Genomic DNA, 27,818 nt, shown 5'->3' on the forward strand with positions numbered 1-27,818 from the left:
CTTGCAACCCTGAGCAGAACTGACACATCACCTCTGTTACATGGATTAACTGTGTGCAAGGACTTTGCATCGACCTCACGAGCTGCATCGGAACTACAGCTGACTGGCATGTCCTCAATGCAGCCCCTCGCAACGCAATCTCTCACTGACTGCAGCCTCGACAATGACGGAGGTCCTCACATTGAAGCCCACAGCTTCTCGGAATTGAAGCATTGCCATGGCTGCCAGACTTCGCATCAGAAGCCCTCATCGATGGGACCCTCGACGACAACAAAGGACCCAGTACTGCAGCTTTGAAGCTCCACAGAACCGACACCTCAGTGAGGCAATGCATCCTCGGTGTGGAACCATGCAATGCTCTGCAACCAAGACTCAAGGTACTCTTGTTCAGCTAGTCTAACTTGTTCCCTGTAGCCGGCCTGCACTCTCTGGCTGTCAGCCTGAACTTGTGACTTTGTCTCGGTCTAGCACAACCAGATTTCTACAGTTGTCGCTTTGTACTTTCTGATGATATTTTCCCCTAAATCTTTAAAGCTTCATGTCTCTGGTTCTAGTGAGTAGATTTCTATCATTTTTAGCTCTCGCCTGAGCCAGCGCATGCGCTGCACTGGCAAGACATTTAGTAAGCGGGGTTCGAAGCGCTACCCACCACAGGCTTTTGCAGGCCACCAGCTGTCTGTTAAGCGCACAAGTGAGTGCGACGTACACAGCTGGCATCTGCCTCTCTTGCCGCACGATGTCTTTAATCACTTTCAGCTTTCGTTAATCCCCTCCCCTACCCACTCCCTTCTTCCACTCCCTCGTCAGCCTCATGCGTGTGATGCGATTGCTGCAAAACTAAAGACTTTGAAAAAAAAAGCTATTTGTTTACTTTTGGTATAATCGCGGCACCGGCGCGTTACCTTTTCCTACTTTAAAAGTAAAGCGCGGGTGTCGCGATTATAGCAAAAGTAAAGAAATGGAAAAAACAATCTATTTCTTTACTTTTGCTATAATCGCGGCACCCGCGCTTTACTTTACTTTTACCCCAATCTCTGTGTTGCTTTTAGTCTTCCACTCTATCCCTCCACGCCCGTTGCTTTTGCATTGCATTGGATTCACCTGCAACCCTCTCCTGGTTGCTTCGCAGTCAACCCTACCCCCGTGTTACTTCCACTACCCGGGCCGCTTTAAAAAAAGAAATACTTTTGCTTTCACATCATTTTGTAGGCAAGCATATGCATGGGCAGGCGCATCATAGAATGTTTTTTATTTTTTACATGCTGCACACCATTGCGTAGTTAAAAACATTGGCAAATACATCAGGTCACAAAGTTGAGCCCTATTGGCTTTGTCAAGGATTGTTTGCTTTAGAGACTGCCGGCAAATCATCTTATACTGTCACTATTAATGGACAGCAGAACATTGAAAGCAAAAAACACAAAGGTTGTGATACTTTTTATTGAAATAGATAAAAGGCTCAGTTTAACATAGTACAACCATAAGCATATGCTTACAACGTCTAAAAGAGTCTTGGACAGAACCAAGTCACGTTTAAAAGCGACACTTGGCTACAAAAAAAAATTAGCACCTTATAGGGTGGGGGGGGGGTTCATCAATATTGTGTTACTCACACATAATCATCGGACTTTGTGACCAAATTTCAAGAGGGGACACCAAACCTTCTAGCAAGGTAGGTGTCACAGCCTTATATATTTATAAAATCAACCCATATGCAACTTTTCCTATATCTCCCAAAATTCATATCTCTTAGAGAATGGTTTCTTTTTTTAATCTAAATTATACACTTTTAAAACTGAAGATAGCCAATCCCTATGAAGTGGAGGGGTAGGACTTAGCCATTTTATACACACCTCTCTCCTGGCCAAGAGTATCAATAAGAAGACCAAGTTTTCCTGAGCCTTATTTACATTTCCTACTACATTTACGTCCGTCACCCCAAAGATAACTAAATCAGTACTTGCAGTTAGCTGTCTTCCCACTGCCTCTCCTAAAGTCTTACCCACATCCAACCAGAAACCATCAAGATGGGGGCACAACCGGAACACGTGCAGGTCATCTGCATTCTGCAGTCCACATTTCGGACAACTCTTCACTGCTGCCCCATTAAATTTAGATAACTTCTTCGGCGTCCAATACGCTCTATGAGTAGTAAATAACATCCCTTTATCAAATTCAAACACTATCAACTATCAAGCTGGGCAAAGTCACTAAAAGAAAACAGAAAGGGAAACCTTTCTTTAGAAATGAAGATGCTGGAGAAGGATCCATTTAAGAAAGAAATATCGCATTGGTATCGCAGCTGGGGAGGAAATCTTCCGGATCCCAGAGAGAATATGGGGGAAAGACCTGCCGACGCTGGATATGAATAATCTTTGGCAAGTATCAATGAGCAAATGCTGGTCTATTGTAACTTCTGCTGCATTAATGCTTGTTTATCTTGTTTTCTTTATTAAAGAGTACTCCATTATTCTAATTGGGTGTGGGATCCCTTTTGTGTTGTGATTTTAGTTTTGTGCTACTTGAACTATTGCACACATACTTTACACATTGCCTCTAAGTTATGCCTTTCTGCCCTGTGCCAAGCCACCAGGGGGTTGAGCACAGGTCAATTTAGGGAGTGTTTAGGACTTCACCCTGCCAAGGATTGTGGTTTCTGCATAAATACGGTTTCATTCTCTCTCCCCTCAAACAGCAACCCAATTTCTTTCACTGGAATATGTCTGAAAGAAAAAGACAATACTACATTGCTCATAGCTCTTTGTACCATAACGATTCTGTTTCACTAGTAAATAGTAACATCTGTTACTTGAAGAATAACATTGCAGATGTTAGAGGTGAGTGATCATCTGATCAAGCTATTTTGCTGGGAAAATGGGAGCCAAAGAGGTTTCTCATTGGTTCAGCAGTAGCTTGCTACTCGCAGAAAAAGCGCTTTGATGCCTCATCAGAGGTAGTAAGTGCTACATAAATACAATTTCAATTAATTATAGTACACTATAAGTGATAGCTGGTCCATAGATAACATGGCACTTGCACCCGGGCATACCCAGGTTGCTCGCGCCATTATGATACCACCTAGATATATCGAGTTTAGTGTCAAATTATGTGCTTTCTCTCCCCTGACACAAATCTGTTGTAAAGGAAAGACTGGCATGCACCCAGGTGGCACCTTAGATGTTAGCTTCATTATGCTCTGGCTGACCAGCCCGCCCTTTCTCGTGCCTGCTGCCACCAAGACAGTATTCTGACCTCCTGCCAGGCAATTTTATCACTCCTGGGAGTCAAGAACAAAGGCCTGAACAGTTAGGAGGCCACCCCTCTCCCCCCTCAGGCAGGCAGGCTAGTGAAGTGACACATTAGAGCGGTGAGCTTTGATATGCACCTAAGATGTACCCCGTGAGAAGGGCACAGCCCTTCCATTGCCCCAGGCACGCTTGCACCTGGGCAAGGTGGGAAATTAAATATGCAGGAGGTGTACACCTCCAGGAAGGCTAGCCAAGTTGAGCAACCTGATCTGTACCCCTAAAATAGAATTCTGCCATCTTTAGGAGGGCAGAAATAGTTGGTTCTGGCTAGAAAAGGTGACCTACACCCCCAGATGTGGTCACTTCAGGGGCAGATTGGCTGCAGGAACTAACTGACCCTTGGCTTATAGCTCACACTCCCCTAACTCCCCTAAATCTAGGGTTAAAGGGACCCCCTGACACCAGTACCTCAGATCTGAAAAACTTGCATCAAGGAAGGACCAAGGGGAGACTCATTTTTTTGACAACAGGACTTTGCCCACAGCAGCAAAGCAAAAGAGGGATGCTCAGTCCTGAGGCAACTGCATTGGAATTGAGTGAACAACCCTTTCTTTGGCTAAAACTCTGGACTCCTGAAATGAGAAGTACCCTCAGTCTCCTCTGACACTAGTCCCCTGCAAACTGTAGGTAAAATCACTCACCGGTTCAAAAGAATCGCTGGCCATCGGTCCCTCCCCAGGACCGCCCAAATCTATGTGGTCCAGTTCATTGTGGGAGTTGTAGTCTTGCCTGCCGCTAAGTCTTAGGCTGCTACGTCCCTCCCCCGGACCCTTGACATTACAGAAGGCTTTTGCTGGGCTTGCCGCTGCCAAGACCGGCAACCGACCCCTTTACTCGGTGCTGCATACAGAGGGAACACCACCCGACCTGTGATCGTCTTCAGCAACCTCTCTGTTGTTGTCCTTTTGCATCCTTTTCTCCCGCAGCATCGTTTCAGCAGTAGAAGTAGCTCTCTCGTGGCTCTCGTTCAGCACCATGGACTGCCAGGTCAACTCTGCACCTAGGCTCCACTGGCCAGGTAAAATTGAACTTACTGTTGTGGCTTGCTCCTGGGACCCACATCACCTTTACCCAGCAAGGGTAGAATGCAACTAGACCTGCATCTTATCGATTGTCGTTAGTGGTTTTTGCCATTGACCGCAATGTTATCTTTTCCATGTATTATTTTGCAGTGATTTAATATTGCTTCAGAAATGTATAACTCCCATTATATGTATGCTATTCCGTTCATTTTGTTGTCTAGATGAAAATAAAAATATACTCTATTTTTATAAATTGGTGTTGAATTTCTTTCAAGTCGTGCCAATTACTTAGCGACAGTGATGGTACTCTGAAATGCTTAGCACATGTTCTTCTAGTAAAGCCTGACTGTTCTTTGCCACTCTACCATGACTGAGCCTAAGGTTTACTAGTGTGAATCCAAGGACCATCTTTGGGGTATTGTGATAAAATTACATGGTGAGGCCACCTAGCCATACCACATACTATTCCACTTTTCTAAAGTTGAAAAATGTTTAATGAGGGAAATACTTACAGACAGGTTCCCGGAAACTAGTTATTTCCCCATTCAAATCTTTTAAGTACTTGATTGGGAAAATGCATCTCCAAACCCATCTTCACAAAGTGATCCATTATCCATACCGGAGCCATTAGATCCATGGGTTACTATGCGTTTTGATCTGCTGGCTTCAGAGATATTCAACCAATCTGGTTCTTTTTCATCTATCTACATCTGGGTGTTTGTTAGTTGAAACTTCTAGATTGCACCAGGTCCCTATGGCTGTATATTCAACCAAAAGCCTGCTATTGCTTGGCAAATTTAAATTTCCAATAATTGAAGCAGAGTGCTTTGGCATCTAATATCTCTTTAGAGGAGACTACAGGTTGGCCACACCCTTAATTTCAATGAACATCGTGCCTGAGAAAACAGCAAAAGCAAATGAATGTTCTGTAAAGAGGCAAATTTATGACAAAAAGTAATTTCTTAAAGATCAGTAAATAATGTAAACAATTATTTCCTGTCTTGAATATTTGAAATGGTGCACCATAGAGCTTCTTATCCAAAGTCAATAAGGAAATGCGTAAGGACAGGTATTCATTCCCTTTAATCATCTCTTTTATTAAATCAATTTGAGTACTTTGCATCAACGCACAACATTCAGTCAACACGTTTCGTTCAGTTTGCACTTGAACTTCGTCAGGGCTGTGAACAACACATATATAAATACATAAATATTTACACTTGATAGACATATGTACATATTACTCTCTGTTCTGGGTGTTGTGTTTCCAAAACCACTTACCACCATGCCATAGGGGATATGGTTCAGCCATGCAGGTCCTCCATTTAATATGCCTGTCCCCCTACCACCCTTCCCTTCTGCCCTCCCCTTTCGCCCTTCCCTATTCTGTCCGGGCATTCCCGATTTAGTTTAGCGGGTGCCTTAGGTGCAGGAAGGGATAGGGTGTCAGTTAATTAGGATTCGAGAACCAAAAATCAGTCTACAAGTTCTTCCTCTGAAATTCACGAGCTTACATGAGTACATAATCACACGGTCAATCCTGGGCAATGCTTCAGGCTCTGGTAAATGCCCACATTGATGGGGGAATGCACCCCTGATTGAATCAGTTCTTTACTTTGCAGAAGGACATATCCGCGGGGTGAAGGAGTGAAGGTTGTTGTTCAGTAGAGAGTCAACAATCAGTGCAATGACATTTTTTAGCAGGTTACAGGTGGAAATGAAGTTCAAAAAGCAAGCATTTAAGTGGCGTTTTAAAGGTTTCACTGAGGGGTGACTGAAAATTGCATGTATAACTAAGTTCAAAGACATTAGTGGGCAATAACCTGTGTACTCCTCTAACAAACATTCTGTGGCTGAAAAGGCCCTTGGCTGACCAGAAGCTAGCCACTCTTCTGCTCCTACTATCTGAAACATTCCAACTTCTCTGATGTCATTCTGAAAAGCACCCAAGAACTCCCTCTTTAATTCTGACTTTTGACCTCTGTATTCTCTGCATTTGCCTACCTGTTGTCACATTCATTTTTGTCCTTTTTACAATTCCCCTCTTGGGGAAGTCCAGAATTGATAAATATTTGGATGAATTAGAGGCTGAAGGTTGCAAATGTTCTGAAGTACTGAAGTTCATGGGTTAAGTTATATCTTTTGCTGCCATGGTCACCGTCTATTAATAAATTCAAAATTGAGAGTTGTGAGTGGATACTTACAGCACTTTTTGAATCCCTGAAACCTTTATTTCCCCATGCATAAGCATTTTTATATATTTTATGGCCTGGAGGAAAAGAGGAATCTCTTTTGGAGAAGTCAACTCTTAGATTTTGGTTTCCACTTTCCATCCATTCTCAGCGTCCACCAACACGGTGGTGCTGGCAGCCAGGGTTTGAAGGAGGGCTAGAGCATCTCACATCTAAACTCAACATGTTCTGTAGACACTAAACTGCCAAGAGCACCCACATAGATAGTCTAAAAATCTAAAACAGATACAAAGAATGCTGAATCTAATAGGCTTTCTCTGCATATGGACCGCAAATCTGGAGTGGCCTCTCTTTTCATTTCAGATTCACTGTTCGTTGATGTACTTCAGCAAAGGTCTCAATGTATTGTATTGTAATTGTAAATCCATCTATATAGCGCTTACTACCCCTGACGAGGCTTCGAAGCGCTTTTTCGGGGAGTAGCACGCTACTCCGAAACCCATAAATTATTACTGGTGAATTAGTATAGTGAAATATGAAAGTAATTTGAGTGGTGGATAGGTTAGTCAGGTATTTGGATTGAGAAGGATAGTGGAGGGACAGAAGAGGGAAAATGGTTTGCATTTATATAATGCTTGCTACCCCTGAAGAGGTGCTGAAGTGCTTTTTCGGTGAGTAGCTCGCTACTCCGAAAACCTATAAAGGATTTGTGATGAATTTGTATAGTGAAAAATGAAATTAATTTGAGTGGCGGACATGTTAGCCTGTTATTTGGATTGTTAAGGGTAGTGGAGGGATTGGAGAGGGAAGGATTAAAAAATCTTTTTTTGTGCGTTTCTTTTGGAGCTTATAGCAGTAGGAGGAGGCTTGGGATGAGTAAAAGGGAGGTGGAAGGGGAAGAGTCATAGGGAAGGGTTTAGAAAGGCTTGTTTTTGGGGATCGGTATTGTAAAAGAGGTATGAGATGATGCAAGGAGGGGTAGAGTAGGGAAGAGTCTAGAAAGGGTTATGTTGGGGGTCATAGTAGTGGTATGGGGTTTGGGATAAGAAAGTGAAGGTAGATGATATATTGATTGAGGTATAGGGTGAGAAATAGGGTAGTGCATTGGAAAGTAGAAGTAGAAAGAGAAGGAGAAAGAGGTTTGAGATGAGTCAGAGAGTTGAGGTAGAGGATATACTGAGAGTGGTACAGGGTGAGAACTAGGATAGTGCATTGGATTTGCTAAATTAGAAGAAAAGAAATAAATATATAGATCCATTAGTACATGGAAGGTATATCGCCACATAAAGGGAGGTAGTATATGTAGATTAAAGATGCATCAAATAAACTCTGGCTTTACAGTTCTGTTGTACTTTAATTTTATTTATTTATTCATATATTTTTTGTAATTCAATAGTGAAGCAATTGTAGATAAATAATTATGCTAAAAGATGTACTTATTTATGTAGTCACTGATATACATATTAAAAACATAGAATAATGTAACTATCAGTAATATGTGCATTTGTTAAGCAGAACGAATGAATATCTCTCTATATTTATATTTTTAAAAACATAATTATTCTACATGTTTATACAAATCAATACACATATATAGGTACATATCTATAGTACAAATAAATGCTTATATAACGAGGGATATGCTGTATATTTCTGTTTGTGTATGGTGGTCTGAAGATAAGGTGATTATCCATGGATCATATGTTGGGGGATAAAGAGTTCCATAGTTGGGCTGCTTGAACATGCCACACATGTTTTTTTTCTTGTATCTTGGGATTTCAGACGAGGTATAATTCCTGATGAAGATCGGCCCAGTTCCATGTATCGCTTTTTGGGTGATACAAAGCAGCTTGAACGTGGATCTTCTGGCAACCGGTAACAAGTGTAGGCCTTTCAAGGCAGGAGAGATGTGGTCTTGCGGTTTTATATGTAAGAGTAGTCTGGCAGCTGAGTTCTGAATCCATTGTTGTCTTTTCATGGTTGTTAAAAGTGATCCGTGGTAGAGGCTATTGGCGTAATCGAGTTTGGGCAGACCAAGGGAGATGGTAGCCTGGACCTTGTGTGGAAATCTCAAATGAGGGAAGATTTTTCACAGAGTTTTTATAGCAACAAAGCTTGATCTTGCTAGTTTGTCCACTTGGGCATTCATTGATAGCTTAGAGTCCATGGTCATTCCGAGGTTTCTTACTTCCTTCGGTACTTTAGGCTATGTTCCCAGATCATCAGGTCAGGCAGCGAGCAGGTCATAATATTTCCAATCGTCACACCTGAGTATTTCCGTTTTGGAAGCATTCAATTTGAGATGGCTCTGCATCATCCATTGATCGACTGCTCAGAGACAACTGAAAATCGGCGAGTTTTCCAATGTCTTTGGGGCATTGGCGTGTCATCTGCATAGTTGTAGCACATGATGTGAAATTGATTGAGCGGTTCCAGTAATGACTTCATGTAGATGTTGAAAAGCATGGGCGAGATGATAGAGACTTGAGGGACCCCTGAATTTGTGAAGTTTGGACAAAAAAGGTGGGGGTATGGATGACATTAGTTCTGTTACAAAGGTAGGATGTGATCCAGTCTAGCGCAGTCCCTGCTATGCTGGCTTCATAGAGTCTTTATATCAGGGTGTCATGGTCAACCGTGTCATAGGCAGCCGAGAGGTCCAAGAGCAGTAGCACAGCAACCCCACTGCGGTCAACTGTGTTCCTCAGGTCATCACAGATGGCAAGTAGGGCAGATTCTGTGCCTCTTCCTGGACGCAATCCCGTTTGGAAGTCAGAAAGTATGGTATTATCCTCAATGGATTGTGACACTGGGCGAATGCTGCTCTTTATATCAGTTTGCCCAGGAAAGGTCCATTTATAATCTGTCTGTAGTTGTCAGCGTTCTGTGTGTCCAATTTTCTTTTCTTCAGTAATGGACGTGTGAATTACTTTTTGAGTTCTTCTGGAAAAATTCCGGTAGTTAAGGAGCTGTTGATTATTCTTCTTACTGGATTAGCAGCAGATGTGGTTAGAAGAATTGTATCGAAGGTTTGCGGTTGACACTGGTCAGAAGGGCTGTCGGCAGGCCTGCTTGCTTTGACCAGGTCCATAAATACATCGTGTGGAATGAGTTAGAAGAAAGGGAGAGGCTGGGTTAGAGTATTCCTGGATTGTTGTTTTGCAATCGTGTTAGTGCTGTTGCTTTTGTCTTTGTTTTAAGTCCAACGTTTCAGCTTTCACCATGTAATGCTTTGCAGTTTGAATTCTATCTGAATAGTTTCTTTTCTTTGCTTTTTTTATAACTGACTTGTTTAATCTGTTAATTTTCTGTAGGCGAAGTTTGTCTTGATTAGCCAGATACGTTGCAGCTTTCTAATTTGTTGTTTATCTCTTTTATCTCCGTATTTCTCCAAGCTGCTTGTTTTCTTTTGTTCTGTTGTCTGGTTTTTAGTGGTATCAAGATATCAAAAGCTTCCTGTAGCCACTCATAGTTTTTCAACATAATTTATTGTTTTTAAATCTGAACTGGATGTTAGTTGTGTTTCTAAGTGTTCCAAATTGAGTTTGTCCCACAATCGATAGGTGGATTCACGTAAGGGGGTTTTAAGTGCATCGTTTAGTTATGTTTTATGTTGGAAAGCAAGCAAACAGTGGTCTGACCATGTGACTGGAGTCATTGTTTGAAAGGTAACTAGTTCTGTATTAGCAAAAATGACATCTGGGATGTGTCCGTGATGTGTGTGGGTTTGTGGACAAAATCTAGGCCAGCGATGATTGTTTTCGGATGGGGCATATTGGGTTTGTCAAACCAAATGTTGAGGTCACCCAGAACACTTTGGGCCCGATTCACAGAACTAACTTAAGACAAAATCCTAAACTTACTACCATTTTGGTATTCACAGAAGGCACTTACTCATTTTGGTATTCACAGATGGCACTTACTCATTTCGGTATTCACAGAATTTAGGAGTCCTAACTTTAGGACTCCTAAATGCCTTCTGTGAATACCGAAAGCCTTAAAATTAGGATTTTTCTCAGTTTAGTAGTAGTATAGTTAGGACTCCTAACTTTAGGACTCCTAAATGCCTTCTGTGAATACCGAAAGTCTTAAAATAAGGATTTTTCTCAGTTTAGTAGTAGTAAACTTAGGACTCCTAACTTTAGGACTCCTAAATGCCTTCAGTTTAGTAGTAGTAAAGTTAGGAGTCCTAACTTTAGGACTCCTAAACTGAGAAAAATCCTAATTTTAAGACTTTCGGTATTCACAGAAGGCATTTAGGAGTCCTAAAGTTAGGACTCTTAACTTCTGTGAATACCAAAGTGAGTAAGTGTCTTCTGTAAATACCAAAATGACTAAGTGCTTCCTGTGAATACGAAAAGGGTAGTAAGTTTAGGATTTTGTCTTAAGTTAGTTCTGTGAATCGGGCCCATAGGTTGGAGTGTAGTGTTTTCAGATTTGAAACTGTGTCTAGAAGTGTGTCTGGGAATGTGCTTTGCTGGGGGGAGGTATGTGAAGGAGCAGGAAGTTACAGGAGGAATACGGTGTAGGATTGCATCTGGTGAAAAGGGGCCACCAATTTTTAATGAAGATGTTGTTAACTTTACTGATATGTAATGTTTGTCTGAACACAACAGCTAGGCCTCCTCCTTTTTTGCCTATACAATTTTAGGTGATCGTTTGATAGCCTAGAGGAATGGCTTCATGCAGGACTGGAGCCATGTCATCTCCCAACCATGATTCATATATGAATACTATGTCTGGTTTTGTATGTCTAAGCAAGATGTTTTGAAGTCTGGCCCTCCGCCAAAACTTTATGAGAAGGATTTGGGGAGTGGTAGAGATGGAGCTGAGCACAGGGGGCAAGACTTATGAGATTATTTCATTTATTTATTTATTTCTGAGTTTGTAGAGCGCCTGGTTACACTTACCAGTGTGTCCCCGCGCTATCAAGGATTGCAACAGCACCTACTCAACGAGACCAAGTAAAGCAGAGGGGCTAGCCTTTAGGGAAGAGAAGCGTCTTCAACTCTTTTCGAAAAGTCAGTTCTGATGATTCTATCCGTAGACGGGGGGGGGGAGGGTATTTTCTCTAGCTCATAGTCCCCACTGAATGTGAGACATATAAAACGGCAAATACATCGAACAAAGACGATAATTGACCCAAATATACTGCTCCCCATAATTGGGGTGTTGTGAGCCCCTCGCACTCCTGGTCCCTAATGCAACTGGACCTGCTCCACTAATGATAACTGAGACCCTGAGGAGCAGACTATCACCGCTGCCGCTTTCACTTCTTCCCCAAATTGCCTGACCATCATGCCAACCTTGCAACAAGCTCTCTGCCCCTTTCAAGAAAAAACAGAAGCTCCCATATGATAGCACTCTTTTTTCTGCAAAGGTGCCCAAATGCTACATATGAAAATAAGTCGTCATGACCCCTTTTTAAAATGAAAGTCATAACTATAATGCAGTGTGCCCCTTAGAACCCTGGACCGCTGGACCTACTTCACTTATAATAGCTTCTGCCATGCAAAGCGGGCATTTGTTAAAAACTGGGCTCCGATCTTGCCACATTCCTCTACCTGCCATCTCGCTGAGGCTAAACTAAGGTGCCTCCTCTGCTTCAATTTTCCCCTCCCTTGAACCATTGCTCCGGGGCTGAAAGCAACACTGACATAGCCGGTGAGCAATGGGCCCCATTGCAAGCCAAAGAGAGTGGTAAAACTGCCATGATGGGGGTTTCTTGGCTCCTCAGGACATGGGGCACTTGTGCCACTCTACCTGAAGCACCAATGAAACATTTCTGCCCTCGAGTGTAAAAATAAAAGTAGCAAGGGTGGCCCGGGCTCAAATGCTAACAAGGACAATAGTCCCCACAGCACCTTTTTTTATAGTAAGGAAGACCTTATTGTGGGACAGTGGTCACTTACACCCTTGCCTCAGTACCTGCTACACAAATTATTGTGATGGCCCATTTTTTTTTTTTTTAAAGCCCCTATATCGCACAACCTTCTTAGGGGGCATCTCTCTGAGGAAGTTGTCACTGTTCATTTGTAAATGAAATAATGAACCCACACATACTGCCCCCTGGTCTGGACCATAAATTTGACACTACACATGGATCTTGTTCCTCCTTTGCCATTACTAATTAATAATGACTTACATATTCACAGTGCTTTCTGTCACAGGCTGGGACTTCATAGCACTATAAATACATAAGTCAATATTCCACACTGGGCCAACTAGGATACAAAACTATGCCTCTCTGGATACGCACCCACATTCACACATGCACACACATGCACATACACACACACACACACTTCTCCCCCCCAAAATAAAGAAGGACACACTTCCAGGCAGTCTTCATTTACACTTCTTTGCTGAGGCATTTGTGCCCCCTTTGAATGCAGTCACAGACCTCCAGGGGTGCACGCCCCACAGTGTGAAGACCTCTGTCCTAAGCCCTACGTCCAATAGAAAGTCTAACCCCTGCCCTAGTACCAACCTTAGTCCCAGCATCCAATCAGGCAGGAAACCCTAAACCCTACGTCCAATAGAAAGCATAACCCAAGCCCTATTCACAAACCTAGTCCCAGCAGCCAATCAGACAGGAAACCCTAATCCCTACATCCAATAGAAAGCCTAGCCCTAATCACAACCCTAGTCCCAGCAGCCAATCAAGCAGGAGACCCTAAACCCCATGTCCAATAGAAAGCCCAGCCACAGGAACCAATCTAAAACCCTAAAGTCAGATCACTAGCCCTAAGCCCTACATCAATAGAATCACTGACCCAGAAAACACTAACCATAATCCAATAGAAACACCAGATGCAACCACCAATCAGTGTACACCTGTAGCATCCAATAGCCTATTTAAGGTCCCTGCAACCACAGGCAATGCTTTCTGGCCAGGGAGTTGGAAGCTGCTCCTCTGTTCAGAATCACCTGGGAGACAGACAGGCTCAATCCACACTTTTGAGTTCTTACAAACTTTGCCATCTAACACAACGGTTTGTATAAAACGTGACTCACCTTCCTAGCCAATAAACAAGTGTACAATCCTAAAAACACAGCTTAAATAGCTAACAGCAGATTATTGCTGTTCAGAGCACCCTCTGTTTACCCTTTGATATATGATATCTCTGTTGCTAAGGGGGAAAGGGGTGGGGTATCTGGTTTCACTTCACTTGCTAACACAAAATGGGAGCTGGGATAGATTGCTTATCACACAGCTCTGAGCACAGAGCAAGGGAGACATTGGGAGGGAAAAACAGGTAATCATGGGCAGTGGGAAAAATCAACAGATTTTGGACTGCAAATCCCACAATTCAACAAGTAAAATAAAACAGTCACAGGCAAATAATAACCACAAATCTCTAAACAGAACAGGTGAAAAATGATGCAATCAAAGGCAGGTTAAAAATAGATTTTTTAAACTGCAACAACCACAAGCAAACAGGTGAAAGGGATGCAATCACGGGTGGAGGGAAATCACTTTTTACATTTCAGAAAAGAGACACTAGTCTGCCTTCATACCACCTCCTGGTCCTTGGTTTCTCAATCTTGGGCACGGGGAAACTGCAGCTCACAAAATGGAGGTCAATATTTTGGGGTTCACCCAACAAACCCTTAAGGGACCTGGGCAGATATGAGAGGAAGGCTCAGCATGCCTAGTGTGAGAGCATGTCTACCTCTCCACACTCTTCCTAGCCTCATGGATATACCCCTACCCTGTGCTGCTGTGTTTGTGATCTCTCCTGTATCTGTGCACACTTGTTGTCCTGAGTTGTCACTGTAAGCCTACCTCAGATGTTGGCTACTATTCAGTACTACATATAATCTACCGCAGGGGTTAGGGGCTTGGTTTGCCTCATGTACATACCTCCAACAAAATGAGCAAGGTAAATAATAAGGCTTGTGTCCTTCAAACATTCCATGGGGCAAATAATTTGATCGAGGGCCTGCTTGCTACTTGCAACAATGCTTGATAGAGTACTTCCTCTGAAGTCATCTTTGTTCCATCATGTGTTAGTGACTGAGGCGTCAGTCTGAGGTATATTGCCCTGATAACATGTTTAATGCAACCGAGTTTAATGAATCTTCAAGGGCAGGGTGACTTAGTCAGGAGACCTTGTGTGCACCAAGAGGCAGCCAGCACTGTCACAATCTGTTTGTATCTTTGTCTATGCACCACTTCTTGTGGCTTTCATAGAGTTACTCAGATCTTTGAGGGTGTTTTTATTCTGATGGAGATTATCTCATATTTTATGTAATTGATTTTGTGATGTGCCTTCTCTTCCAGGTTATGCCCGACAGTGCCAGACATGTATCGGCCTAAACCCAGCCATGTGTATAGGCAGCGTACAAACCTGTGCTTCTTCTGAGGATGTCTGCATGTCGACCTACAGCAGTGTAAAGGGTGAGTATCTGAGGCAGAGAGACTCACCAAGGTAAAGGCTAAGTATGAGGTGGAGAGACTCACCAGTGTAAAGGGGGAGTATCTGGGATGGAGAGACACACTTGTGTAAAGGGTACGTATCTGGGTGGAGAGACTCACCAGTGTAAAGGCTAAGTATGGGGTGGAGAGACTCCCCAGTGTAAAGGGTACGTATCTGGGTGGAGAGACTCACCAGTGTAAAGTGTGAGTATCTGGAGTTGAGAGACTCATTAATGTTTAAGATCGAGTATCTAGGGTGGAGAGACTCACTAGTGTATAGGTTGGGTATCTGGGTGAAGAGACCCACCAGTGTAAAGGGTGAGTATGGGGGATGGAGAGACACACTAGTGTAAAGGGTACGTATCTGGGTGGAGAGACTCACCAGTGTAAAGGGTGAGTATGGGGGATGGAGAGACACACCAGTGTAAAGGGTACGTATCTGGGTGGAGAGACTCACCAGTGTAAAGTGTGAGTATCTGGGGTTGAGAGACTCATTAATGTTTAAGATCGAGTATCTAGGGTGGAGAGACTCACTAGTGTATAGGTTGAGTATCTGGGTGAAGAGACCAACCAGTGTAAAGGGTGAGTATGGGGGATGGAGAGACACACTAGTGTAAAGGGTACGTATCTGGGTGGAGAGACTCACCAGTGTAAAGGGTGAGTATGGGGGATGGAGAGACACACCAGTGTAAAGGGTACGTATCTGGGTGGAGAGACTCACCAGTGTAAAGTGTGAGTATCTGGGGTTGAGGGACTCATTAATGTTTAAGATCGAGTATCTAGGGTGGAGAGACTCACTAGTGTATAGGTTGAGTATCTGGCTGAAGAGACCCACCAGTGTAAAGGGTGAGTATCTGGGATGGAGAGACACACTAGTGTAAAGGGTACGTATCTGGGTGGAGAGACTCACCAGTGTAAAGGGTGAGTATGGGGGATGGAGAGACTCACCAGTGTAAAGGGTACGTATCTGGGTGGAGAGACTCACCAGTGTAAAGTGTGAGTATCTGGAGTTGAGAGACTCATTAATGTTTAAGATCGAGTATCTAGGGTGGAGAGACTCACTAGTGTATAGGTTGGGTATCTGGGTGAAGAGACTCACCAGTGTAAAGGGTGAGTATGGGGGATGGAGAGACACACTAGTGTAAAGGGTACGTATCTGGGTGGAGAGACTCACCAGTGTAAAGGGTGAGTATGGGGGATGGAGAGACACACCAGTGTAAAGGGTACGTATCTGGGTGGAGAGACTCACCAGTGTAAAGTGTGAGTATCTGGGGTTGAGAGACTCATTAATGCTTAAGATCGAGTATCTAGGGTGGAGAGACTCACTAGTGTATAAGTTGAGTATCTGGGTGAAGAGACCCACCAGTGTAAAGGGTGAGTATGGGGGATGGAGAGACACACTAGTGTAAAGGGTACGTATCTGGGTGGAGAGACTCACCAGTGTAAAGGGTGAGTATGGGGGATGGAGAGACTCACCAGTGTAAAGGGTACGTATCTGGGTGGAGAGACTCACCAGTGTAAAGTGTGAGTATCTGGGGTTGAGAGACTCATTAATGTTTAAGATCGAGTATCTAGGGTGGAGAGACTCACTAGTGTATAGGTTGAGTATCTGGGTGAAGAGACCCACCAGTGTAAAGGGTGAGTATCTGGGATGGAGAGACACACTAGTGTAAAGGGTACGTATCTGGGTGGAGAGACTCACCAGTGTAAAGGGTGAGTATGGGGGATGGAGAGACTCACCAGTGTAAAGGGTACGTATCTGGGTGGAGAGACTCACCAGTGTAAAGTGTGAGTATCTGGGGTTGAGGGACTCATTAATGTTTAAGATCGAGTATCTAGGGTGGAGAGACTCACTAGTGTATAGGTTGGGTATCTGGGTGAAGAGACCCACCAGTGTAAAGGGTGAGTATCTGGGATGGAGAGACACACTAGTGTAAAGGGTACGTATCTGGGTGGAGAGACTCACCAGTGTAAAGGGTGAGTATGGGGGATGGAGAGACTCACCAGTGTAAAGGGTACGTATCTGGGTGGAGAGACTCACCAGTGTAAAGTGTGAGTATCTGGGGTTGAGGGACTCATTAATGTTTAAGATCGAGTATCTAGGGTGGAGAGACTCACTAGTGTATAGGTTGAGTATCTGGGTGAAGAGACCCACCAGTGTAAAGGGTGAGTATGGGGGATGGAGAGACACACTAGTGTAAAGGGTACGTATCTGGGTGGAGAGACTCACCAGTGTAAAGGGTGAGTATCTGGGATGGAGAGACACACTAGTGTAAAGGGTGAGTATGGGGGATGGAGAGACACACTAGTGTAAAGGGTACGTATCTGGGTGGAGAGACTCACCAGTGTAAAGGGTACGTATCTGGGTGGAGAGACTCATCAGTGTAAAGTGTGAGTATCTGGGGTTGAGAGACTCATTAATGTTTAAGATCGAGTATCTAGGGTGGAGAGACTCACTAGTGTATAGGTTGGGTATCTGGGTGAAGAGACCCACTAGTGTAAAGGGTGAGTCTCTGAATTGGAGCGGCTCCCCAGGGTAAAGGGTGAGTGTCCGGGATGGAGAGACTCATCAGTGTAAAGGGTGAGTCTCTGAATTGGAGCGGCTCCCCAGGGTAAAGGGTGAGTGTCCGGGGTGGAGAGACCCACCAGTGTAAAGGGTGAGTCTCTGAATTGGAGCGGCTCCCCAGGGTAAAGGGTGAGTGTCCGGGGTGGAGAGACTCATCAGTGTAAAGGGTGAGTCTCTGAATTGGAGCGGCTCCCCAGGGTAAAGGGTGAGTGTCCGGGGTGGAGAGACCCACCAGTGTAAAGGGTGAGTCTCTGAATCGGAGCGGCTCCCCAGGGTAAAGGGTGAGTGTCCGGGGTGGAGAGACCCACCAGTGTAAAGGGTGAGTCTCTGAATTGGAAGGGCTCCCCAGGGTAAAGGTCGAGTATCTAGGGTGGAGAGACTCACTAGTGTATAGGTTGGGTATCTGGGTGAAGAGACCCACCAGTGTAAAGGGTGAGTCTCTGAATTGGAGCGGCTCCCCAGGGTAAAGGGTGAGTATCCGGGGTGGAGAGACTCATCTGATTGCATGAAACTTGCCCACTGAGTACTTCACAGACCAATGTAGTGATATTGGATTCAGAATTACCGAAACCATAGAGTTTGAGCTCCTCTGGTGCACTATTACTCCACAATCAAGTGGATAACACAACGATGCCATGTGTTATCCACGTTTCAAGGTGACCAAACTAAAAATAGTGGCTATTGCCCTCAAAAACGTTGTCTGGTTTTACCTGGTGAAAATCTTACAAGGAAAATCCACAAGTCTGGCGATTACCACAAAACTGGGAATCCGGTCTTTGCATCCAAATCAGAATTCCTGTGGGGCCTGGAGCAGGTCTTAAGAAGGACACCTCCCTGCAGGAACGAACTGGAGAGCATGCGCGGCAAAAGATGTAGAATTAAACAGTTGTTTTATTTATATTTACTTGCAAAATGTTTGGTTTGCAGTAGGGGTGTGCAACATTTTTGTACACGGCATTTGCCAACTTCTTGATTCTGTTTTTTTTTTTAAGTTTAAGAGAAGGGGCTGTAGAAAAAAGTAGTGTGTGCAAAGTCTGAAAAAATAAGCTTTTAACGGCCAACAGGGTACAGTTCTGTTCCCCTTAAATGGAGCAATTTCTGAGTCTGTTGTGTCTAACTTCAGCTCTCTAACATCCGGAAGACAATGAAATGGTGGAAAGATTTAACAAAGCCATCAAAGTGGGTTTCCCATTGCAAAAGGCTAGCGGTCTTGATTGGAGGGGAGAGGTTCGTCATCGCCTGGTGGTTCATCGTTTGACACCTCATATAACAATACGTTTTCCCTTTTGAATTTTTCAGTGGCAGAAAAACGAACTCTGTGTTGGTTCCAGGTTGGATGGAGTGGTGAAGAGGATGGGTAAAAGTGTCTGTGAGGGGTGAGTGGCGAAGGTGTGAATGTGAGAGGAAAAGACCTTGTGACGACAGGCACGCGGTCAAGAATTTGAAAGGTTCAGTGGTTGGTTGGGTTTGCAGCCGATCTCCAGTGGATTGAAGACCATGGTCGAAGCACTCGACGACAGGCACGCGGTCAAGAATTTGAAAGGTTCAGTGGTTGGTTGGGTTTGCAGCCGATCTCCAGTGGATTGAAGACCATGGTCAAGCACTCTGAGCATCATTAAACGGGGAAGCTGTTTAAGATTGTCGTACGTACGAGTGATGCAAGGCGTTGAAGCTTGAGTAGAGTGGCCAGGGTGAAGGACCGTGAGGGGAGACAGTCTGTCTGTAGCAAGTCAATGTGGGAGTCTGAAGAGGTAGAGCTGGAAGAACGCGTTACAACGAAGAGAACCTGCGGAAGCATCTCCAAGATTTCATATAGTTATCTGTCTGCGTGGGTAGCTGGGGTCTTCACTGTGTTCCTTTCCTGTACAGTCTTCATTTCAAGGGGTGAGCAGCAGCCCCGGTTTCTCCAGTTGGTCTCAGTTGACAGCATGCTTTTAAGGATCGCATTGGGCTCGCTGTGACCGCTTCGTCACTGTCTGTACAAGTGCTGGGTGACAGAGCACTGATACACTATCTATGCTTTGTGGTGAGTGGGCAGAGCCAGTCCACATGATTGGTACGTGGCCCCAACTTGACAGCCAGGACTGCTTCTATAGCCACCAGTAATTATGAGCCAATGCACCCCATTGCGTGTGCATGTCAGGTGGCCCATGTGAATGCATCTGTCCTACTTGGGGGTCTAGTCCTCTGGTGCAGAGGTTTGGATCTCCCCAGGCTTAGCTGCCACTGAACTCTGCTCTTGAATCCTCTACCCACTCTGCTGTCACATGGGAAGGAGTGACTGAGCTCAGTGCAAATGTGAAACCTCTAGAAAGAACACTGCCCGGCCCAACCATCTCTAAGGGGTGGCATTTTATTCCACTGTTGCTTGGTTATTGACTTTGATCTCTTTCCTGTTTTTTGCTTTATTTAGTTGGACCAATAGACGTACCACAATTCATCCGAATGTGTGGAACATCCGGCGCCTGCAAACAAGGGCAGACCTTGACCACAACTGGGTACACGATGCGACGGAGCACCACCTGCTGCAGCTCCGACAACTGTACCCCTCCGACGCCGACACGTACGTATCACCAGCCATGGCACTCAAAGTTCCACTCACACTGACCTGCAGCTCTCTCTTCATCACGACCTGTACCCTGACTGCATCCCCCATACATATGGCATCCACGCGTATGTGGTTTTGCATATAGCAATCCAGGTGTGGACCAATGTCCGGCATGCAGACCAGAGTAACATCACCACGAGCATGACTCCGTTGCTATTGCCCCGCCTTAACTTTTCCAGCGGAATCAATCAGTTGCATGTCGCAATATCAACGACAGAAACATTGTGCTACCAAAATATTTAGAAAAAGTCTGTGTGTCGTTTACCAAATTATTATGCCCAAAATATTGAGGACCAAAGTATAGAGAAGGCGGGTGCACATTGGTATCAATTCACTATTAAATATGTATATATAATTAAAGTAGAGTTTAGTTAGGCAAACCGATACTTACCTATATTTGCTCATTTTGTCGATATTTTGGCCACAAGAGTCAGCATGATATTCAGATACCAGAATATTCTGGAGTTGATATTTAGGTGGAAAACCCAGGGATCACCGGTTGTGGCCCTATGTGTTTTCCATATTCTGAAGCCCCTCGCCTACCATACAGATTGCGTACTATAGCATGCATCTACTAATACCTAACTCGACAAATCCTTGCAACAAACTTTGCTCAGCCTATTTCAACCACACCTTTGATACCCACCAGATATACAACCAGTTGTTGTACACAAGCCAACACCACCTGCCTTGCATGAGAGACAACAGGGAATCCATGCATTAAACAGCAGTGGTATAGCGTATGGGGGTATCTGGGAAGTCATCTCATGCACGAAGATGCCATAATGCCTCAAGGTCTGAAAATTAAAATCCTGAGAGCAGGTGCTGGGTGAAGCAGACCGGAAGAGCGGCACTTTTGCTTTACATTGAATCAGCCCAACTGAGGGTCCATTCATTGTGCAGGCACTAGTGTGTTCTTTTAATGGAACCACCACTCCAGTAGGTGCTTGTTGCTGCTACAATGCTGAGGCAACCATACCTTAAGCAGGTGCTTCTTGACATGACAGTTAGAGCAAGCACTAGAGTAATGTGCAACCAATGACAACCCCGGCAGGAGCTTGTCTGTAGTAGAGCTAACGCAGGGACAACGCTGAGGCAACCACACCTCCATCTGGTGCTTCTCTCTACTAGAGCTAAATCAGGGGCAGTGCTGAGGCAACTACACTTCCAGGAGGCACTTCCCCTACTGTAGCTAACGCAGGGACAACGCGGAGGCAACCACACCTCCATCTGGTGCTTCTCTCTACTAGAGCTAAATCAGGGGCAGTGCTGAGGCAACTACACTTCCAGGAGGCACTTCCCCTACTGTAGCTAACACAGGGACAACGCGGAGGCAACCACACCTCCATCTGGTGCTTCTCTCTACTAGAGCTAAATCAGGGGCAGTGCTGAGGCAACTACACTTCCAGGAGGCACTTCCCCTACTGTAGCTAACACAGGGATAACGCGGAGGCAACCACACCTCCATCTGGTGCTTCTCTCTACTAGACCCAACTCAGGGGAAATGCTGAGGCAATCACCCCTCAAGATGGTGCTTCTCCATACTAAAGCTAATGCAGGGGCAATACTGAGGCAACCATGCCTCAAGCTACTGCTTCTTGATACAACAGCGAGATCTAGTGCAGAAGCAATGCTGAGGCAACCACGCCTCCATCAAGTGCTTCTCTAGTTGAGATACTGCAAGGGCAATGCTCAGGCAACCACACCTTTACTAGGTGTTTCTCTATAATACAGCTAACGCTGGGGCAATACTGAGGCAACCACGCCTCTAGCAGGTGTTTCTCCATACTAAAGCTAACGCAGGGGCAATACTGAGGCAACCGCGCCTCTAACAGGTGTTTCTCCATACTACAGCTAACGCAGGGGCAAACCTGAGGCAACCACACCTCTAGCAGGTGTTTCTCCATACTACAGCTAACGCAGGGGCAATACTGAGGCAACCGCACCTCTAGCAGGTGTTTCTCCATACTACAGCTAACGCAGGGGCAATACTGAGGCAACCGCACCTCTAGCAGGTGTTTCTCCATACTACAGCTAACGCAGGGGCAAAACTGAGGCAACCGCACCTCTAGCAGGTGTTTCTCCATACTACAGCTAACGCAGGGGCAATACTGAGGCAACCGCACCTCTAACAGGTGTTTCTCCATACTACAGCTAACGTAGGGGCAATACTGAGGCAACCGCACCTCTAGCAGGTGTTTCTCCATACTACAGCTAACGCAGGGGCAATACTGAGGCAACCGCACCTCTAGCAGGTGTTTCTCCACACTACAGCTAACGCAGGGGCAATACTGAGGCAACCGCACCTCTAGCAGGTGTTTCTCCATACTACAGCTAACGCAGGGGCAAAACTGAGGCAACCGCACCTCTAGCAGGTGTTTCTCCATACTACAGCTAACGCAGGGGCAAACCTGAGGCAACCACACCTCTAGCAGGTGTTTCTCCATACTACAGCTAACGCAGGGGCAATACTGAGGCAACCGCACCTCTAGCAGGTGTTTCTCCATACTAAAGCTAATGCAGGGGCAATACTGAGGCAACCATGCCTCAAGCTACTGCTTCTTGATACAACAGCGAGATCTAGTGCAGAAGCAATGCTGAGGCAACCACGCCTCCATCAAGTGCTTCTCTAGTTGAGATACTGCAAGGGCAATGCTCAGGCAACCACACCTTTACTAGGTGTTTCTCTATAATACAGCTAACGCTAGGGCAATACTGAGGCAACCACGCCTCTAGCAGGTGTTTCTCCATACTACAGCTAGCGCAGGGGCAATACTGAGGCAACCACACCTCTAGCAGGTGTTTCTCCATACTACAGCTAACGCTAGGGCAATACTGAGGCAACCACGCCTCTAACAGGTGTTTCTCCATACTACAGCTAACGCAGGGGCAATACTGAGGCAACCGCACCTCTAGCAGGTGTTTCTCCATACTACAGCTAACGCAGGGGCAAACCTGAGGCAACCACACCTCTAGCAGGTGTTTCTCCATACTACAGCTAACGCAGGGGCAATACTGAGGCAACCGCACCTCTACCAGGTGTTTCTCCATACTACAGCTAACGCAGGGGCAATACTGAGGCAACCGCACCTCTAGCAGGTGTTTCTCCATACTACAGCTAACGCAGGGGCAATACTGAGGCAACCGCACCTTTAGCAGGTGTTTCTCCATACTACAGCTAACGCAGGGGCAAAACTGAGGCAACCGCACCTCTAGCAGGTGTTTCTCCATACTACAGCTAACGCAGGGGCAAACCTGAGGCAACCGCACCTCTACCAGGTGTTTCTCCATACTACAGCTAACGCAGGGGCAATACTGAGGCAACCGCACCTCTAGCAGGTGTTTCTCCATACTACAGCTAGCGCAGGGGCAATACTGAGGCAACCGCGCCTCTAGCAGGTGTTTCTCCATACTACAGCTAACGCTGGGGCAATACTGAGGCAACCGCGCCTCTAGCAGGTGTTTCTCCATACTACAGCTAACGCAGGGGCAATACTGAGGCAACCGCACCTCTAGCAGGTGTTTCTCCATACTACAGCTAACGCAGGGGCAAACCTGAGGCAACCGCACCTCTAGCAGGTGTTTCTCCATACTACAGCTAACGCAGGGGCAATACTGAGGCAACCGCACCTCTACCAGGTGTTTCTCCATACTACAGCTAACGCAGGGGCAATACTGAGGCAACCGCACCTCTAGCAGGTGTTTCTCCATACTACAGCTAACGCAGGGGCAATACTGAGGCAACCGCACCTCTAGCAGGTGTTTCTCCATACTACAGCTAACGCAGGGGCAAAACTGAGGCAACCGCACCTCTAGCAGGTGTTTCTCCATACTACAGCTAACGCAGGGGCAAACCTGAGGCAACCACACTTCTAGCAGGTGTTTCTCCATACTACAGCTAACGCAGGGGCAATGCTGAGGCAACCGCACCTCTAGCAGGTGTTTCTCCATACTACAGCTAACGCAGGGGCAAACCTGAGGCAACCGCACCTCTAGCAGGTGTTTCTCCATACTACAGCTAACGCAGGGGCAATACTGAGGCAACCGCACCTCTAGCAGGTGTTTCTCCATACTACAGCTAACGCAGGAGCAATACTGAGGCAACCGCACCTCTAGCAGGTGTTTCTCCATACTACAGCTAACGCAGGGGCAATACTGAGGCAACCGCACCTCTAGCAGGTGTTTCTCCATACTACAGCTAGCGCAGGGGCAATACTGAGGCAACCGCGCCTCTAGCAGGTGTTTCTCCATACTACAGCTAACGCTGGGGCAATACTGAGGCAACCGCGCCTCTAGCAGGTGTTTCTCCATACTACAGCTAACGCAGGGGCAATACTGAGGCAACCGCACCTCTACCAGGTGTTTCTCCATACTACAGCTAACGCAGGGGCAATACTGAGGCAACCGCACCTCTAGCAGGTGTTTCTCCATACTACAGCTAACGCAGGGGCAATACTGAGGCAACCGCACCTTTAGCAGGTGTTTCTCCATACTACAGCTAACGCAGGGGCAAACCTGAGGCAACCACACCTCTAGCAGGTGTTTCTCCATACTACAGCTAACGCAGGGGCAATACTGAGGCAACCGCACCTCTACCAGGTGTTTCTCCATACTACAGCTAACGCAGGGGCAATACTGAGGCAACCGCACCTCTAGCAGGTGTTTCTCCATACTACAGCTAACGCAGGGGCAATACTGAGGCAACCGCACCTTTAGCAGGTGTTTCTCCATACTACAGCTAACGCAGGGGCAAAACTGAGGCAACCGCACCTCTAGCAGGTGTTTCTCCATACTACAGCTAACGCAGGGGCAAACCTGAGGCAACCGCACCTCTACCAGGTGTTTCTCCATACTACAGCTAACGCAGGGGCAATACTGAGGCAACCGCACCTCTAGCAGGTGTTTCTCCATACTACAGCTAGCGCAGGGGCAATACTGAGGCAACCGCGCCCCTAGCAGGTGTTTCTCCATACTACAGCTAACGCTGGGGCAATACTGAGGCAACCGCTCCTCTAGCAGGTGTTTCTCCATACTACAGCTAACGCAGGGGCAATATTGAGGCAACCGCACCTCTAGCAGGTGGTTCTCCATACTACAGCTAACGCAGGGGCAAACCTGAGGCAACCGCACCTCTAGCAGGTGTTTCTCCATACTACAGCTAACGCCGGGGCAGTACTGAGGCAACCGCACCTCTACCAGGTGTTTCTCCATACTACAGCTAACGCAGGGGCAATACTGAGGCAACCGCACCTCTAGCAGGTGTTTCTCCATACTACAGCTAATGCAGGGGCAATACTGAGGCAACCGCACCTCTAGCAGGTGTTTCTCCATACTACAGCTAACGCAGGGGCAAAACTGAGGCAACCGCACCTCTAGCAGGTGTTTCTCCATACTACAGCTAACGCAGGGGCAAACCTGAGGCAACCACACTTCTAGCAGGTGTTTCTCCATACTACAGCTAACGCAGGGGCAATGCTGAGGCAACCGCACCTCTAGCAGGTGTTTCTCCATACTACAGCTAACGCAGGGGCAATACTGAGGCAACCGCACCTCTAGCAGGTGTTTCTCCATACTACAGCTAACGCAGGAGCAATACTGAGGCAACCGCACCTCTAGCAGGTGTTTCTCCATACTACAGCTAATGCAGGGGCAATACTGAGGCAACCGCACCTCTAGCAGGTGTTTCTCCATACTACAGCTAACGCAGGGGCAATACTGAGGCAACCGCACCTCTAGCAGGTGTTTCTCCATACTACAGCTAACGCAGGGGCAATACTGAGGCAACCGCACCTCTAGCAGGTGTTTCTCCATACTACAGCTAACGCAGGGGCAATACTGAGGCAACCGCACCTCTAGCAGGTGTTTCTCCATACTACAGCTAACGCAGGGGCAATACTGAGGCAACCGCACCTCTAGCAGGTGTTTCTCCATACTACAGCTAACGCAGGGGCAATACTGAGGCAACCGCACCTCTAGCAGGTATGTCTCCATACTACGGCTAACTGTAATAGAGCTAACTCAGGGGCAATGCTGAGGAAAACACACCTTCAGCAGGCACTTCTCTGTGCTAGAGGTAACGCAGAGGTAATGCTGAAGCAACCGCACCTCTAGCAGGTGTTTCTCTGTACTAGAGGTGACTCAGAGGCAATGCTGAGGAAACCACACCTCTAACAGGTGTTTCTCTGTACTAGAGCTAACCCGGGGCAATTCTGAGGCAACCGCACCTTTGGCAGGTGCTTCTCTGATAGAGCAAACGCAGAGGTAATGCTGAGGCAACCACACCTCTAGCAGGTATGTCTCCATACTACAGCTAACGCAGGGGCAATACTGAGGCTACCACACCTCTAGCAGGTGTTTCTCTGTACTAGAGGTGACTCAGGGGCAATGCTGAGAAAACCACACCTTCAGCAGGCACTTCTCTGATAGAGAAAACGCAGAGGTAATGCTGAGGCAACCACACCTCTAGCAGGTGTTTCTCCATACTACAGCTAGCACAGGGGCAATACTGAGGCAACCGCACCTTTAGCAGGTGTTTCTCTGTACTAAAGCTGACTCAGCGGCAATGCTGAGGAAACCACACCTTCAGCAGGCACTTTTCTGTGCTACAGCTAACGCAGAGGTAATGCTGAAGCAACCGCACCTCTAGCAGGTGTTTCTCCATACTACAGCTAACTGTAATAGAGCTAACTCGGGGGTAATGCTGAGGAAACCACACCTTCAGCAGGCACTTCTCTGTGCTAGAGCTAACGCAGAGGAAAGGCTGAAGCAACCGCACCTCTAGCAGGTGCTTCTTGATGCAACAGCGATAGCTAGTGCAGGAGCAATGCTGAGCCAGCTAAATCTCTAGCAGGGGCACTGCTGAGGCAACCATACCTTCAGGAGGCGCTTCTCTGTACTAGAGGTGATGCAAGGATAGTGCTGAGTGAGCCAAACCTCCAGCAGGTGCTTCTCGCTGCTGTAGTGAGATCAACTATGGAGCTATGCGGACGCAACTACACCTCCAACATCCACCTCTTTATACTAGAGATAATGCAGGGGCAGTGCTGAGGCAACCACACCTCTAGCAGGTGTTTCTCTGTACTAGAGATAACCCAGGGGCAATGCTGAGGCAACCACACCTCTAGCAGGTGTTTTTCTGTGCTAGAGCTAAAGCATGGGCAATGCTGAGGCACCCACACCTCTAGCAGGAGCTTCTCAAACAGCGGTTTCACAGGGGCAATGCTGAGGCAACCACACCACTAGCAGGAGCTTCTCAAATAGTGGTTTCACAGGGGCAATGCTGAAGCAACCACACCTCTAGCAGGTGTTGTTCTGTACTAGAGCTACCGCAGCGGCAATGGTGAGGAAACCGCACCTCTAGCAGGCTGCTTCTCTAATACAGCTAATGCAGGGGTGATGCTGAGACAACTGCACCTCAAGCAGGTGCTTCCCTAATAGAGCTACTGTAGGGGCAATGCTGAGGAAACCGCATCTCTAACAGGTGCTTCTCTAACAGAGTTGCCGCAGGTTCAATGCTGAGGCAACCGCACCTCTAGCAGGTGCTTCGTTAATAGAGCTACCACAGGGGCAATGCTGAGGCAACCGCACCTCTAGCAGGTGCTTCTCTAACATAGCTACCGCAGGTTCAATGCTGAGGCAACCGCACCTCTAGCAGGTGCTTCTCTAACAGAGCTACCGCAGGTTCAATGCTGAGGCAACCG

At 46.3% G+C, this 27,818-nt stretch overlaps 1 protein-coding gene across 1 annotated transcript in view; it reads left to right on the forward strand.

The window, feature by feature from the left end:
- LOC146808850 (phospholipase A2 inhibitor gamma subunit B-like) overlaps positions 1–27,818 on the forward strand; it is a 183,955-nt gene that overhangs the window by 62,706 nt on the left and 93,431 nt on the right. The window contains exons 2-3 of the mRNA XM_085615674.1: positions 14,810–14,926; positions 19,924–20,073. Coding sequence (XP_085471800.1) covers positions 14,810–14,926; positions 19,924–20,073 — 267 coding nt within the window. The remainder of the gene's footprint in view (positions 1–14,809; positions 14,927–19,923; positions 20,074–27,818) is intronic.

This window comes from Triturus cristatus, chromosome 7, assembly GCF_964204655.1.
Source record: "Triturus cristatus chromosome 7, aTriCri1.1, whole genome shotgun sequence".
NCBI classification, from domain to species: domain Eukaryota; kingdom Metazoa; phylum Chordata; class Amphibia; order Caudata; family Salamandridae; genus Triturus; species Triturus cristatus.